This window comes from Crotalus tigris, unplaced genomic scaffold (genome assembly GCF_016545835.1).
Source record: "Crotalus tigris isolate CLP2741 ecotype Arizona unplaced genomic scaffold, ASM1654583v1 scf7180000018278.843604, whole genome shotgun sequence".
NCBI lineage: Eukaryota > Metazoa > Chordata > Lepidosauria > Squamata > Viperidae > Crotalus > Crotalus tigris.
Window position 1 is genome coordinate 676,823 of NW_024096920.1, and position 17,586 is coordinate 694,408.

At 42.7% G+C, this 17,586-nt stretch overlaps 1 protein-coding gene across 3 annotated transcripts in view; it reads right to left on the minus strand.

The window, feature by feature from the left end:
• Positions 1–17,586, minus strand: part of DAZAP1 (DAZ associated protein 1) — a 71,189-nt gene that overhangs the window by 30,456 nt on the left and 23,147 nt on the right. For 2 of the 3 annotated variants that reach the window (XM_039349497.1, XM_039349498.1), the window contains exons 2-5: positions 5,333–5,373; positions 4,414–4,580; positions 3,428–3,493; positions 475–579 (exon numbers count right to left, since the gene is read on the minus strand). In XM_039349497.1, the coding sequence (XP_039205431.1) occupies positions 475–579; positions 3,428–3,493; positions 4,414–4,580; positions 5,333–5,373 (379 nt within the window). Of the gene's footprint in view, positions 1–474; positions 580–3,427; positions 3,494–4,413; positions 4,581–5,332; positions 5,374–17,586 lie in introns of those variants that run through there. The other variant, XM_039349499.1, reaches the window with a different exon arrangement.

Below are 17,586 nucleotides of genomic sequence, written 5' to 3' on the forward strand. Positions count from 1 at the left end.
AATTTTATCAATTTTATTATTATGTAAACAAAAGGTTGCCAAGTCCCTTACTAAAGGCTTCAGACTGTTACTTAAGTTATGGTTTACCCACCAATTCTCCCCTCAACAAAATATTATTTCTGCAGCAAAATTACTGTTGAAATGATATGAGAGGAAAACATGTAACAAAGCTTTCCTAATGTTGCAAAATCAAAAAAAATATATATATACTGCCAAATTACATGGTGTCCAGTTAATAAAAATGCCAGAAAAAGAGATTAAAAACATAAGCTCAGAAACATTCAAACAGAATAAGTTAGAATGAAGGGCTTTTGTAACGTAACTATCATTTTTTTAAAAAAATGAACATCAACCAGCCACAGTCTTATTTAACTTATTTATCCCACCAAATGAAAAAAAAGTAATATTTTAAAGAATTAGAAGGTGAAGGACAACACCCTTCATGAAATAATGTATTCCATCACAATAACTCACCACTCCAAACTTCTTGAAGTATTCCCTGAGCTCCGTTTCACCACAGTTGTGAGGGATCCCACCAACAAAAATTTTATGAGACTTGCTATCACTCCTGGATCCTTTCTACCAACAGAAAAGGGAGAGTTGTATTGAAACAAGGATTTCTCCATAGATAGATAGATAGATAGATAGATATAGATATACTGTAGATAGGTTTAGATAGATCAGTGGTTCTCAACCTTTTTAATGCCACGACCCCCAACCGATCGTAAGTCGAGGACTACTCAACTGGTCGTAAGTCGAGGACTACTCAACTGGTGCAGCACCGTTTGCAGAATGGGACTTTTGGCGGGCTCAGCAGGGCAGAGACAGCCTGGACAATTCCTACTGGCTTTTGAAAGCCAATAGAATTAGACTCTATTCAAGAGAGTCTATTCTATTGGCTTTCAAAAGCCAATAGAATAAAAGGGAGTAGCACAGCTAAGGAAAAGGGGGAAAAATGGCGGACTGCGTTGTTTGGCGACCCCTGTGAAATGGTCGTTCGACCCCCAAATGGGGTACCAACCCACAGGTTGAGAACCACTGAGATAGATATAGATAGATATAGATATATATGTTTTCGTAGATTTTCACGGGTATAGGTATGCAGGTCTTGGTGTATTCGGGTCTTTTCCCGTGTAAGATTGAGAGCATCCTGGCGACGTTTTGACGAGGTTCCAGTTGTCATCTTCAGGCTGGGGTCTTCGGCTTCGTGCTTGCACCTGCACAAGCACAAAGCCAAAGACCCCAGCCTGAAGATGACGAATGGGACCTTGTCGAAATGTTGCCAGGATGCTCTCAACATATGAAAATTGGCAAGAATATTTCATCTCATGCTGGTAAAGCTGACGGCTCTAAAAAATTTTAAAGTAAACAGATTGATCGATTGACTGCATAAACAAACTGAAGTGTAAAAGTGTTAAGTGTTACTTGCTTACCCCTCAAGGTTTCTGAACTGAAAATAACAACATGTAATACATGCAACAAACAAAAGCAGGGAAGGAAAGAACTCCGCTATACTCGCTTATGCACAGGAAAGCAGAGTCACAGAAAAGACTAGGAAAAGGCTGATGAAAAGAAAGGGCAAAGCAGGGATTCGTAGGGCAAGAGGACTTCAGTGCTGTAAAAACAACGGCAACACAACTGGGAGAAGAAAAGAAGATTAAAAGCAATGAGCTGAAGGAGAACAAAGGAGAATTAAGGGAGGCAAGAAGTATGATTCAGAATTGCTTTGAACTTTGAGGTGGGTGGCAAATAAATTAAATAAATAAGTAAAAATGATTTAAGTGAGAACATTTAGATCGGTGGTTCTCAACCTTTTTAATGCCGCGACCCCCAACCGGTTGTAAGTCGAGGACAACTCAACCGGTCGTAAGTCGAGGACTACTTAACTGGTGCAGCACCTTTTGCAGAATGGGACTTTTGGCGGGCTCAGCAGGGCAGAGACAGCCTGGACAATTCCTATTGGCTTTTGAAAGCCAATAGAATTAGACTCTATTCAAGAGAGTCTATTCTATTGGCTTTCAAAATCCAATAGAATAAAAGGGAGTAGCACAGCTAAGGAAAAGGGGGAAAAAATGGTGGACTGCGTTGTTTGGCAACCCCTGTGAAATGGTTGTTCGACCCCAAATGGGGTCCCGACCCACAGGTTGAGAACCACTGATTTAGATAAACACCTACGGTTGACTTACCCTGCCTTACTTAACTGAGTTACACAACTCTTCATGATATGGACCCAGCCTAGCTGAAAAGTGAATTCTCCTGCAGAATCTCTTGCTTTTCTGAGAATATCTTCTACTTTATAAAACAAATTTTTGCAACTTCTATTATGGATTGGTAGATCAAAGGGAAGCCCAACAGGTTATATAAAACCTAAAAGCAGTCGGCAGGAAGTTAAGAAATTTTTATTCTAGAATTTATTTATTATTTGGGTCAATGCCTTTCCTGGTCTGTAATATTCATTCATTTTTGCTGAAATCAACTACTGTTAACAGTTGTAAAAAAATAGTAACTGCTGATCCAACTGTAGTTTCCTGTGTGTTTTCTACTTTTGTTTCGAGCAAGTTTAGAGTAATTTCTAAATGGGAGATTTCACGCCTACCTGATATTAAATCTCACACAGTGGAATGATAGCATGTATCCACCAAACACAGTTGAAAGTTCACATGTCATTTTTTTTATAATCTGCTGGAAGCACTGGGCTTACTCCTGAAAACTCTCATTTATTTTTGGTTGGCACATCTGCATTTGATACGCCTGCTTACAACAAAGCTTTGTGGTCATGGAGACAAAAAAAGAGCGTTGTCTTACCTGAACGCTTTTTCTCATCAGGATGGTGTAGAATCCACTGATTGGGTAATTTAATCCCTCCTGCTCAGACTAAGAAACAAAAAAACTTTGCCACGCCTCCTTCTGGGTGTGACTTTCCCCAGTTTTTTTGAGGCGAAGCATCCAGACGCAAGGCTCCAAACAAAAACAAGAAAAAAAAATGCATGCCTAGACTAACACTAACAGGGTGGGTGTGGATTCTACACCATCCTGATGAGAAAAAGCGTTCAGGTAAGACAAGGCTCTTTTCTCCATCAGAATGGATGGAGAATCCACTGATTGGGACATACTAAAGCCGCTCATGTCCCCACAGAGAGGGAAGTCTAGGCTTGTGTCCCCTGAGAACCAACCACTCGCTGTAGGACTCTCCTTCCGAAAGCAGCCTCTCCAAAACGCGTCTAGCTGAGCTCGAGACTAAGAAAAAACTGGGGAAAGTCACACCCAGAAGGAGGCGTGGCAAAGTTTTTTTGTTTCTTAGTCTGAGCAGGAGGGATTAAATTATCCAATCAGTGGATTCTACATCCATTCTGATGGAGAACACCACATTTCAATGAAGACACCAAGAAGAGGAATAATATGAAGCGACGTGAAGACACTTCCTTACCCATCCTTCCTTTGGTCGTGTTCTCTCAGGCTGCATTCCTCGAGGTGTACAGGGTTTGGGATCAATCTGTCAAGTGAAGAGGGCTTACTGGTACCAGCATTTGAGAAAATAAGCTAGCATATGATAATAATTCCTGCCACCTCATTTTCAAGATGGTGGAATAAAATTACATATTAAGACGCTCATATGATGGAATAATGGAAAGAACATGGCTCAACAGAGGTAGAGGCATGTACAACCCAGCAAAGCTATATTCTCCTAGAGAAAACTAGAGAACTATGACACAAAAAAAGAACCTGAATTAAAGGAAGGCTTTACTAAAAAAAATAATTTGTTAAAATGTCACCTCGGAAAGGTCACATGCCAGAGAAAATTAGGAAAAACTGGAGATGACCAAGTAGAGAAGAAATTATAAACCAAAAGAAAAACTTTCTCTTTTTACAAGTTATTGTGCCTTAAATGGTATATGTCAATGCAGTACACAATCACTGTTAAAGTTTAGTAACATTGGTGGATCCAAACTCTACAATCATATTTACTTTGATGATGGCTAACTCAGGAATTTAGAATGTTGCAGTAACTCCCCAAATAAGGGGGAAAAGGACAATAATTGTGGTAATAAAGAAGTGACTTCTTATATACACATTAAATCAATTTATATGAACGCCCAACTGGTGAAAGCAACTCTGGACACCAATAGCATATTAAGACAATAAAAATAATGTTAGCAAAGAATAAAAACCTACAATGGTCGCTAAAGATAAACTCAAATAAAACTATCAACAAAAAGCTCTCCATCTAATGTCCAGGACCTGGGAGCAAATTATATTCAAATAATAGGGGCAGCATGTAAAATAAAGCTGAGTCTCCAGTACTGTCAGGATTCAGCAAAGACATTATCACTTCAAAGGCATGATTTAATCATATTCATTTTAACAGTCAATTGACACTCAGTTGTATTCCTGCACGTGAGTGGAAAAACTTACATTTCGGCCATCTAACGTATGGGGTCTGCTGGCCAGGACAGTTCCCACACAGTTGGGATCTTTGAACTTGACAAATCCAAATCCGCGTGACTGATTTGTAGTCTTATCTTTCATTATTACACAGTCAACAACTTCCCCATACTGGGAAAAATAGCTACGAAGAGTTTCTGTTAAAGGAAAACATACTTTGTTGAGATTAGTTTGTCAAAAATAGAATAGGGGCCAATATGGAAATAAATGCATTCCAGGAATAGTTTGCAATTTTATAGGAGGATATTCTCAGGTACAAGTGAAGACATACTTCTGGGGATGCAAAATACAGTATGTGACCCTCCAGTGCTTCTTTCGTAGTTCCAGAGCCCTCCAAGTGTTGGAACAAATATTCGGCTCTTTCTTCTCCCACTCCCCATTTTGTAAGCTAAAAACGCTTTTGCAAATTTCAACCTTCCTGTCCTGCATCATTCAGAGTATGGTGTTCGACACACTGCAATAAGCCCAGAATGACTCGAGTCAACCACAGTTATAAGCCCTTTCTTTAGGACAAGGAGAGCAATGTATAAAATAGTATTACCTTGAAATGGGTTTCCAACCATTCGGGGCTGAGAGATAGCGGAGCTCTGTTCAGAACAAACTAACAAGGTCAACTGAAGGGGGATGTGATGGTGATGGTGGTGGTTAATGGGCCAATATACACAAACACAATTTTAATGATCTAGGCCAGGGAGAATTCTGAAGATTCCTATTTGAGCCTTAGGATGACCAGACTACCTATCGCTTCTTTCTTTCTCTTACAGGAGAACAGAGTATGCAGAACCATTAGGGAATGGCTTCTTGGGGTTGTGCCATTCAAAAAGAAACCACAAAAAACTTAAAACATGTCCTTCTTGGGATGTTCAATCTAGGAGGCAGATTAATTTACCTTGCGTGGTGCTCCAATCTAGGCCTCCTACAAATAGTTTCCTGAAATTCAAAGAATAAGTTAGTTAATTATTTCCCATTCCAAACATAAAAGATTCTCAACAGCAAAGCACTTTCAGTACTCATTATCCCCAAAGGCTGCCTGAGTAGTTTGTAACAATCAGCAGGATGATAACTGTTGCTCTTAGATTAAATGGCTTTTCTGTTGTGATGCTTGCCCTCTGGAATAAATAATATCTCCCCAGAGATTCATTCGGCTTTCACCTTAATGATGTTTCAAAAGTCTTTGAGAACCTGAGTGTTTTCCCAGGCAGTCACCAAATCTTTATAGGTTTTTTGGGGGGGTTGTTTGTTTTGCTGTTTATTTTTTATTGTTCTTGCTTTTAAAATGTAAATCACCCAGAGCCATTTGAAGTTAGGCAGCCCCTAAATTACAAACAAACAAGCAAGCAAAATTTCTAAAGAAAAAGAAAAAAAAGGCAGTAGGGAAACAAAACAATTTGGGCGCCTGTTCTAAAAGTTACTACGGTTTGATTAAAGAAAAGCAGTATTCATTTATATACTTGACAGATCCTGAAGTCATTGGCAAGAGAAACTTTCTTCTCTACTTTTATTTATATCATGAAGCATTTTTTAAAAATATGGCAAGCCAGTAAACAAGCATGGAATTACTGTAGCCAACATCTGCTGTAAGATTTCATTGAGAAAATATAACATACATGAAATAATGCATTTTGAGTTAACAGACATTAAAAATAATTCACTTTGAGTTAAGACAGTTTTATTCCCATTTTACAGTTTCCCTCCCCCCCCCAAAGAAAGGTAGTAATATTTCATTTCAATCAAAAAGCTCTCAGCAAGGCTGAAGTTTGATCTCTTACTAATACTGTCAATGAATGTTTTGGAAAACCATTTCGGCAAATTAAATTGTTTTCCTGTGTTTCATAAAGCATCTTGAGCCTTGGGATTTGAACCATATCCAGAAAATTGTCCAGTAACATGTCATTTACCAGCAAACTACTTGCATGTTTATCTTTGGATTTCTTAAATACTGAGGGAAGATTCCACAATTTTTGTGGTATATTTTCAAAAGCTCAACCTGCTGCTCTCTCTCCATGTTTCTTTTGTAATTTCTTCTACCCTCATGGGGTGGAATGAGGAGAACTGTAGTTCTGGAGGGGCCCAGATGGTGGGAGTCAGTTCTTTACATATTCTATTGCATTACAACCTCTGTTGCACAGTAACACAATAGTGTAACTTGAACACTGCTGACATATGATCACGGTAACACAAAAGCTGTGACTCAGTATGGTTGCTATATCAATGGAACAATTACAACCAATTAAAACAGCAGCTGTTCACTAGATCAACAACACGCCATAGGGGGCAATTATCCTCTTATGTGATTTCCTTCTCTGCCACCCTGTTAGAAATGCATTCTTCATCTTCCTACCTAGCGTTTTCGTAAATGTACAAAATTTTATTTACTATGCTGTGAAGCAACGCATCTTCAGTAAGAACATTACACTTTGCTTCAAATCTGAAAGTTCTGCCAAACTATTTCAAATGAGCCCTGGCTTAAGTTGAAGTAAAAACCAAAACTTGTTGGTTGTTCAGAACACGTAAAATCTAGAGCAGTGGTTCTCAACCTGTGGGTCGGGACCCCATTTGGGGTCGAACGACCATTTCACGGAGGTCGCCAAACAATGCAGCCCGCCATTTCCCCCCCCCCCCTTTTCCTTAGCTGTGCTACTCCCTTTTATTCTATTGGCTTTTGAAAGCCAATAGAATAGACTCTCTTGAATAGAGTCTAATTCTATTGGCTTTCAAAAGCCAATAGGAATTGTCCAGGCTGTCTCTGCCCTGCTGAGCCCGCCAAAAGACCCATTCTGCAAACGGTGCTGCACCAGTTGAGTAGTGCTCGACTTACGACCGGTTGAGTAGTCCTCGACTTACGACCGGTTGGGGGGGGGGTCATGGCATTAAAAAGGTTGAGAACCACTGATCTAGAGAGCTCCCAGAGTGATTTTAAGGTTCAAGCACGGCAAAATTGATATACATTGTCCTCTCCTCCTGCCTCCAGTTTGTCCACCCACCCCATCCTCCCAGAATCTTCCCTCTTCTGATAACCCAGCACAGCATCTTGGCCCACAATTTTGCCTCAGGTCCCCATTCCGCCCCCCCCTCCCCGCTGATCCCTTACCTGCCCCTGCTGCCTGTTCCCTTCCCTCTCTTTTAGTAACTCCTCCTTATGGAAGGAGAAATTACTTGCATGGATAGTCCTCAACTTCTGACCACAACTGAGCCCAACATTTCTGTTGTTAAGCGAGAGAGTGGTTAAATTCGTCTTGCCCCATTTTATGACCTTTCTCGCCTCAGTTGTTAAGTGAATTACTGCAGTTGTTAAGTTAATATCATGGTTGTTAGGTGAATCTGGCTTCTCCGTTGACCTTGCCTATCAGGAGGTCACAAAAGGTGACCAAAGAATCCCGGGACACTGTAACCATTACAAATATGAGCCAGTTGCCAAGCATCTGTCTTTTGATCACGTGGCCAGGGGAATACTGCAACGGTTGTGTGAAAATCGGTGCTGTTGTAACTGCAAACAGTCACTAAACAAACTGTTGTAAGTTGAGGATTTACCTGTACTGATTTTAAATTAGACTCCAAGAAAACTCTGGAAACTAAAGGGATGCAACATGTCATATTTAATCAAATGGGATCCAACTTATTCACTCTCTGAAAATATTGACAGGTTTCCAGAGGAATCAGGCGAGCTTCTTACTTAACTAATTTTGCCTGATAGCAGCTGATTAAAGCTTCTAAATCAGTGGTTCTCAACCTTTCTAATGCCGTGACCCCATAATACAGTTCCCCATGTTGTGGTGACCCCCAAATGGGTGTGGCCACCAATAAGAGGGAGTAGGACAGCTAGGGAAAAGGGGAAAAATGGCGGACAGCGTGGTTTGGCGACCCCCATGAAATGGTCGTTCGACCCCAAATGGGGTCCCGACCCACAGGTTGAGAACCACTGTGCTAAAAGGAAGACACGAGCCCTACTGACCAGGTTCACAAAACCTTTACAATGGGAATGGCTATGGAGATTCCCAAGTCATCCAGGTCATGGTTGTCCCAGAGGTGCTTTTTCTTTTCTTTTTTTTTATTTAGACCAACAAAACAAAACAAAACACCACAAACATACACAAGTAATATATCCTTTTTTGTTAACAACAGTTTGTAACAGTACTCTTCTATTCTTTACATTTCCCCCCTCTTTCTTCTTTGAAATATTTGTCCTTATCGCCCCATTGTTTCTTATTTACATTTTCCTTCTTTCATATTCTACTACTTACTAGGAATCCAACATTATTCATTGTAGTAACACTCATATTGTTTATAAGACTCGACTGGAATTCCATCTAAGCATGGTGATCATACAAATAGTCTCATATTATTTAGCCCATATACTGTTTTTACTCTAATACTATTTCCAACATTAAAATTCACCCCTTTTCATCCAAGTATATAATGTTTCTAAATTTTACTTTTTCTAGTAATTTTCTATAATCCTATTTTATGTAAACTTCCTAAAGATACATCACATCTAGATCCAATTTCCTTAAATTGTTAAATGTCTAAACTTTTTCTTGATATATTTAATCCATTAATATTTATAGAAAAAAGCTTAATTACGTCTCCCATTTTTAACTTGATCTATTTTTTTGTTTTTATTTTGTTTTATACTTCTTGTCTCTATAAGTCTTCCTTTTGCTTCTGTCCCAGAGGTGCTTTTTCACAAGGCAACTGAACTTTCTTTGTTTTTCCCTGAAGACATTTTGCTTCTCATCCAAGAAGCTTTTTCAGTTCTGAACTGAAACTGAAGAAGCTTCTTGGATGAGAAGCAGGCTTCTTCCAGGATAAACAAAGAAAGTCCAGTTGCCTTTTGAAAAAGCACCTCTGGGATTTACAATGGGAAGTTCAGGACAGCAAGCCCAATCCTGTTCACTGCAGAAATCCAAAGTATCAAATGGCAGGCAGATGGATTCTAGCCTCTGCTTCAACATGTCCTGTAAAGTAAGCTCACCAACACAATTAATAATCTTGGGGTTGGTTCCACTCTCAGAACATAACACACTGAATGTTAGAAAAAAATATCTTTCCACCTATTTTCTTGTAATTTATGACTATTACAGGTAGTCTTTGAGTTACAAAAGTTCACTCAGCAATCGGACAAAGCTACAACAGCACTGAAAAAACTTATGGCTTATGTCTCTTTTTCAAACCTACAGCTGTTGCAGCGTCCCCAGGGTCATGTGATCAAAATTCAGACACTTGGCAACCGGCATGTATTGATGACGGTTGCTGTCTCATGGGGGGGGGGGGGACGTGATCAGCCTTTGTGACCTTCTGACAAGCAAAGTCAATGGGGAAGCCAGATTCACTTAACAACCATATTGCTAACTCAACAACTGCAGTGATTCACTTTACAACTCTGGCAAGAAATGGGGCAAAACTCACTTAACAATTGTTTCACTTAGCAATTGAAATTTTGGGCTCAATTATGGTTGTAGGTCAAGGACTACCTGTAATGTAAGCACACAGATAAACCATATTTACACAGAATTCAAAAGAGGCAATAAAAAACCTAGAAAGAAAATAAAATGACCAGAACACATCCCCTCCAGCAACTACCTACCACTCAGATAAGACCAACACCGGACAAAAATCAGGCAGTATGAAGGAGACCACACCTCCAACAAAACTGATACAACAAGCAACTACCCTATTTCCTCGAAAGTAAGACCCTTCTTATAGTTTTTTTGCCTCCAAAACAGGCACCAGGTCTTATTTTCAGGGGATGTCTTACTCACCTTCCTCTGATAGCAAAGTGGAAGCCAGGGGGCGACGTGTGCATCGATCCTGAGCTCATTTCTCAGCTGCAGAGGCTTTTCTGGAAGGCCTCTGACAGCGAAATGGAGGCTGGGGGCGAGAGGCAGCAAGTGGCGGAAGAAGTGGAGCCAGCAAGGCAGGTGTCAAGGGCATAGGAGGCCTGGCTGCAACTATCCTAAGGTAAGGTAGATAAAGTAGATCACAACCTACTACTTGACAAGATAGAAAAATGTGGGGTAGACAGAACCACCACCAGATGGATCCGTAGCTGGCTGACCGGCCGTACTCAGCGAGTGGTCCTCAATGGAACTGCATCTATATGGAGGGAAGTGTGTAGTGGGGTGCCCCAGGGCTCTGTTCTGGGCCCATTACTCTTCAACATCTTCATCAACGATTTGGATGAAGGGATAGATGGGGAACTCATCAAATTTGCAGATGACACCAAGCTGGCAGGAATAGCCAACACTCCAGAAGACAGGCTTAAGATACAGAAGGATCTGACAGACTTGAACACTGGGCACTAACTAACAAAATGAAATTCAATGGTGAAAAAAGCAAGGTTCTACATTTAGGCAAGAAAAACCAAATGCACAAGTACAGCATAGGTGGCACCATGCTCAATAGTAGTAACTGTGAGAGGGACCTCGGAGTCCTAGTAGACAATCACCTAAATATGAGCCAGCAGTGTGCTGCAGCTGCAAAAAGGCCAACACAGTGCTAGGCTGCATTAACAGAGGGATAGAATCAAGATCACGTGAAGTATTAATACCACTCTTCAATGCCTTGGTAAGGCCACACTTGGAATACTGCATCCAGTTTTGGTCACCACGATGTTAAAAAGATGTTGAGACTCTAGAAAGAGTACAGAGAAGAGCAACAAAGATGATTAGGGGACTGGAGGCTAAAACATATAAGGAACGGTTGCTAGAATTGGATATGTCTAGTTTAACGAAGAGAAGGAAAAGGGGGGACATGATAGCAGTATTCCAATATCTCAGGGGCTGCCATAAAGAAGAGGGAATTAAGCTATTTTCCAAAGCACCTGAAGGCAGGACAAGAAGCAACGGGTGGAAACTAATCAAGGAGAGAAGCAACCTAGAACTACGGAGAAACTTCCTGACAGTGAGAACAATTAATCAGTGGAACAGCCTGCCTCCAGAAGCAGTAAATGCTCCAACACTGGAAGTTTTTAAGAAGAGACTGGACAGCCACTTGTCCGAAATGGTGTAGGGTTTCCTGCCCGAGCAGGGGGTTGGACTAGATGACCTCCAAGGTCCCTTCCAACTTTACTACTATTACTAATGTAAGTGGGTGCAGGGTGTGTGGGGCAGCTCCACCCCAAGCTTAATTTTTACCCATGTGTCTCGCCCCACATTGTGTAATCAGGTGCAATGGAGTGAGCGGGGTCTTAAATAGGCCTTATTTTGGGAGTAGGGCTTATATTGGGTGCACGCATAAAAATCAAGCCAGGGCTTATTTTCAGGGAAACATGGTATATATAAGCAGGTAGCAAACCCCACACTCAATCCCACTGATGTTATCTATTTGAATAATGAAGAGACCACAAGCAAACAACCACGCTTAAAGAGCACTAAGAACTTCTCCAGCATGATGAGTGTAGAATCCACCGGATGGGTAATTTCAGCCTTCCTGCTCAGGTTAGAACTTTGGCCACGCCTCCCTCTGGGTGTGTCTTCCCAGTTTTGACTTAGTCTCAGGCTCAGTAGGGCGCAGATTTTTTGGCTCCTTAGCTAGGCTAGGTTAATTGCTTTCTAACTGAATCTAACTGAATCTAATTGACTTTAATCTTATTTGGCAGAATTTAAATTGTGTTGTTTTTCTTTTGGGACTCAATTGACAAAATTGAACGTTGAAATTTGACTTAGGCCTTCTGTGCAGAAGGCTGCAGGCCGTTTTCAGGTGAGGGCTTTAAGCTCCGAATCAGCAGATCAGCGGGGGAGTGGGCCAGCCGACTAGCTGGCTTTCGGCGATCGGAGTCTTCAGAGACTCAGGCAATTCAGAGGCTTCCCTTTCGGCTTCGACAATACGAGGCTTCTCTCAGCTTCAGAATTTGCATCACAGCGGAGGTGGCGCACCTAACAGCAAGTGCCTTTCAGGGGGAAAGTGCTTTGATTATATTGACTGTGGCTTTAAAGTTGTTTCTGGCAGGGGGTTTCGATTCCCTCCTACTCCCCTCTTTGGCGTGATCGTTCTTCTTGGGAGGCACTAAACGGGCACGGTCGCCATTTTAACCACGTGCTTTGGGGGCGGCCGCCATATTGAATGGTTTATCAACAGCGGCCGCCATTTTGAGAGTGTCTTTAGGCGGTCGCCATTTTGAGTGTGTCATTGAGCACGGAAGCCATTTTGAGGGACCTCGTGTTCCTCACTAACGTACTGAGGCCTGCTTTTATCACCACTGGTCTGCCTTGTTAGTCCTTTCACCGGGGGCAAGTTTCAGTGTGTCATCAGGAAAATCACAGGGCTGATTCCTGATCTGTATTGCGTGTTATTATTCTAACTACTCATTGTGTTCTATCACATATCCTCGTTTCTGAGGTGAGTTGAGCAAAGGGGAATTTATTTTAACTCCACCTGTTACTATTAGTGTGTGGCATTTGTCACAGGCCTAGACAGGAAGTTCTAGGGAGCTGTCTGGCTGTCCTTTGCCATTGCTGTTGTGCAGAGCGAGGATCGTTTTCCACCTCTGTCAACTAGATCTGTGTGTTTGGGTTCCCCCCACTTCTGGATATCTCCTACCCGGATTATCTAGACTGCAATGGCAGACAGTTCCTCGCCCCAGGCATCACAGGGCTCTGGTATTCCCCCCGCACAAACAAAGCACAGATCTACTGATTTGGACGCGGGGGGGAAGAAAAAGGACAAGACAAAACACATTTCTACCAAAGTCAGCCGAGCGAGAGGCCTCGAGGAGACATCTGGCGCTGGAAAGGGAATTCTCCAAAGCCCAAAGGCTCATGTCCAGTGAAGCTGAAGTGGTTCCCCCCATTCCACTGGACACTTCTCCATTTTAGCCTCCATTTGCACCTTCTCATGATGTCCCAAGGGCTTGGTCTCCTCAGGGGGAAACTGAGCAGGTTGGTCCCCCTCGCTCCTCTTCATCATCTACTCATCAAGGCCCTGAGGCTGGTGATAGTTCTATGGAACAAAGGGATATGTGGTCAGATCAGTTTCAGACCTTCATGCACAATGCGTTTATGCAATTCATGTCTTCTAGGGGACAACGACCCTTTCAACCGCCACCACCTCCTTCTATACCTCCTTCTCAAGCGGGACGTACCACAGTCCCTGGTTCGGGCGTTTCTGAGACTTCTTCCCAGCTAGGGGAAGAGGGATCTGTTGACCTGGAGATAGCTGACACGCCCATGTCAGAGGATGAGGAGGCAGCGCCCAAACAGGCGCCAACTTCAGGGCTTTTTTACCCTTCTCTTTTCAGGTCTCTACTGATAAAGGCCGTTACCACCATCAACCTCACTTCGGTACAGGAGGAGAAACCTTCTACCTCCACCAGTCAGGAGTCTAACCCTTTGTTCGCTGAACAGGTTGTGGAGGACAAGCAGATTCCTTGTCCACAGGTTTTCCGTACTACAGTGGAGAAACAGTGGTCATCCCTGGCCACTCTGCCTTCTCCTAATAGTACAGAGAAGAAACTGTTCAATGTTTCTTCTTCATTTGCTTCCCTCTTGGAGGTGCCTTCTGTAGATACTCCCTTGACTTCTTTGTTTTCCACATCTGCTATTCCAGGGGATATGGCTGAGGCCCTGAAAGCGGAGGACAAGAAGTTTGAACTTTCTCTCCGCCGAGCGCACCAGGCTTCGGCATGGGCGATCAAGGCCACGACTTCATCCTCTTTCTTCGCCAGGGCATCAATCATGTGGCTTCGCGAACTGCAGGCAATTGTTCCACCGGATCAGGTTCGGACACATCAGACACTAGGGAAGCTAGTGGCTGCTTCAGAGTACGTGGCAGACACTTTTCTTTGTTTGACCAGATGAGATCCATTGTAGCCACGGTTGCCTCTTGTAGGTTACTATGGCTGAAACAGTGGAGAACGGATTTGAAGTCAAAGTAGCGTCTGTCCATGTCCAAATATAGCAGTACACAGTTGTTCGGGCCAATCCTCAAACTGCACATTATTGAGGGCAAGGATAAACGCAAGATTCTGGCTCACCCCTCCAAAAGGTCGGATAGGCGGCCCCAGCAGGAGTTCCGTAGGCAGGCCTTCCGTCCCAGTGGTTCCTGGGAGTGGAGGCAGCCCTTTCAGGCAGGGCAGTCCTGGGATTGGTCAAGAGGCTCACGATCCTTTCCCCCCAGGCAGGATCGTCCACCGGACCACCAGAGCATGGGAGCCAAGGGCCAATTCCAATCCAAATGCCCCTTCCGGGGATCGGGTGGCTGCCTGTACAGGCGGTCCAAGTGACGCCAAGGAGGACTCTCCCATCGGGGGTCACTTGGCGCTGTTCAGCGACATTTGGGAGGTCACCACCGATTCTTGGGTCAGGGAAACCGTCAAGTACGGTCTCATCCTAGAGTTCTACTCTCTTCCCCCAGACCGTTTCACACAGTGTCCGGTGTCATGAAACACAACCAAAGCAAAATTGGTAGCCACGGCCATCTCCCATCTGACAGAAATCAAAGCCATAGAACCAGTACCACGGGATCAAGAAGGAAAGGGGTTTTACTCCATTCTGTTTGTGGTCCCCAAAGCCTCAGGAGGATGGAGGGCGATACTGGACTTAAAGGGTCTGAACTACTTCTTGACCTACAGGAGGTTAAGATGCAGACCCTAAAGTCCATTCTTGCCAGTATCAGAAAAGGGGATTTCCTCTCCTCCATAGATCTGACAGAGGCGTACTTACACATCCCAATACTTCCAGAACACCGCAGGTTCCTCTGGTTTTGTTATGCACACCGGCATTGCCAATACAGAGTCCTTCCCTTTGGTCTATCTTCAGCTCCAAGGGTTTTCACAAAAATTTTGGCAGTCTTGGTGGCTCACCTCAGGATGATGCTGGTGCGCGTGCAATGCTATCTAGACAACATTCTAGTTCAGTCCAGTTCCTTCCAGTCAGCCCAGTCAGACCTAAAAGTCAGGATACATACCCTTCAGGTTCACGGGTTCTCAGTGAACTTCAAAAAGAGCCACACGATCCCCACAAAGCACCTCCTACATCTTGGGGCAATCATAGATTCAGACCTTTGCAAGGTCTATTTTTCACAGGAACGTCGGGTCAGCATCCGAAAGCTGGTACATCAGGTTCAGAGGGACAAAGCAGTGCCCCTGGTACAGCTGTCTCAACTCTTGGGAAAGATGGTTTCTTGCATTGGGGATCGTTCCGTGGGCCAGGCTTCACTCAAGAAGCCTTCAATGGTTCCTCCTTCCCTTTCAGAAACAGAACCTCAGTTCCTCCAACAGAAGGGTCTCGATGATTCAAGCCTCAAGATGCCCCTCGACTAATAGGATTTATGATGCCATGTGGAGGAACTTCTGCACGTGGTGCACTAAGCAAAATCTCAGGCCGCTCTCGGTCACAATTCCCAATATTTTGGACTATCTGCTGGAAGGTATGAACAAGGGTTTATCACCTAGTACCATCCGCAGGCAGGTCGCGGCTCTGGCAACGGTCCTTACTTGTGACAACTTGGTTCCTTTGTCGCAACATCTGGCAGTTAGTGCTTTCCTAAAGGGGGTGGTTAACGCTAGACCGCCTGCGGTACATCGCTACCCGTCTTGGGACCTACCTAGGGTGTTACAGGCTCTGACCTCTCTTCCATTTGAACCTCTCAGTTCTTGTTCTCTTCTCTTCATTTTCTGTCTTTGAAAGTGGCATTCCTAGTAGCCATAACATCGGCTAGAAGGATTTCAGAAATGGCCGCACTTTCAGTTAGGAGTGATTTGTGCACTTTTTTCGAGGATAAGGTGGTCCTCAGATTGGACCCTTCCTTCATTCCAAAGGTCAATACCTTGTTTCACAGGTCCCAAGACTTAGTTCTTCCAGATTTCTGTCCGAATCCATCACATAGTCTAGAACAGTGATGGGCAACTTTTTCGGCGTGGTGTGTCAAAATTCGGCAAAAAATCGAGCATAACTCGCGTGGTGTCACTTCGACAAAAAAACACAATTTTGCGCAATTTATAGTTTAAACTACAAAAATGTATAATTACAATATATAATTGTATTTAATAAACCAAAAACAAATTATTTAACATACCTGCTTATTAACTTCTTTGTTCATCAATCTGTCGATTTCGTATGTTGCCCTTGATATTATTGAACTTGTTTGGGGTGCCGTGAACTGAGATAAGTGAGGGGGAGGGCGAATTCTTTAACTAACCTGCATATTAGTGACTTTTTTGTTGGTGAATTTCATTGGCTAAATCTTCAATTGAAGGTTGGTATTTTGCACACTTCAGGCCCAAGCAAGCGCTACTAACCTCATCTGTCAATCTGTTTCTTTTGTTGGTTTTGATATTATTTAATGCTGAGAATAAGGTCTCACAAAAGTACGTAGAAGGAAAAATTGTAAGTAAAGCTGTTGCTATATTTTTCAGGGTGCTAAAAGTGTCTGGTAGTCTGTTCCAGGCACTCCAAATTTCCTGTTCGTAGTGGCACTCATCTTGATTCTCCAAGCGGCCCCTTTCCAGATTCTCAAGCTTTGACCTCAAGTCGACAAACACCTGAGCCCAGATGCTGTCTTGAAATTCTGCACGCTGCATCTCCAAATCATCTATTTGCGTCCATTGGAAACCATTTAATTCCAAACTATTGTAGACTACTACATCAGGATACTTAATTATTCTCATGGTCTGTTCTAGGCTTCTAAATTGACTAAATCTATCAGTAAACTGGTCAATTAACGAGTCTAAAACATGCTGGCACTTCATATGCAAGAGTTCCACTTCATTTCGTACAGCTGCACTGGCCTTCTCAAAATGCTTTTGTACTCGAGGAAAATACTTATACGTTTTAGTTTCTACATCGCTTGAAAATTTTTACTTTACTTTCAAAAGCTTTTATGTATCCAAACATAACATCAATACTTTTGCCAAAACCTTGTAACTTTAAGTTCAGTTCATTAACATGAACAGAGAGATCTGTAAAAAACATCAGGGTGTTGAACCACTTATCATCATTGAGCTGAGGAAAGTTTCCCAGATCCTTATCTTCAAGAAATACCTTAATTTCTTCAAAGCACTCCACAAAGCGCTCAAGAACCTTGCCTCGGCTCAGCCATCTTACATTATTGTACATCAGCAGTCCACTGTAGGTGGAATCAACCTCCAGTAAAAGTGCTGAAAATTCTCGCTTGTGAAGGTGGCGAGCAGCTATTAAATTAACTATT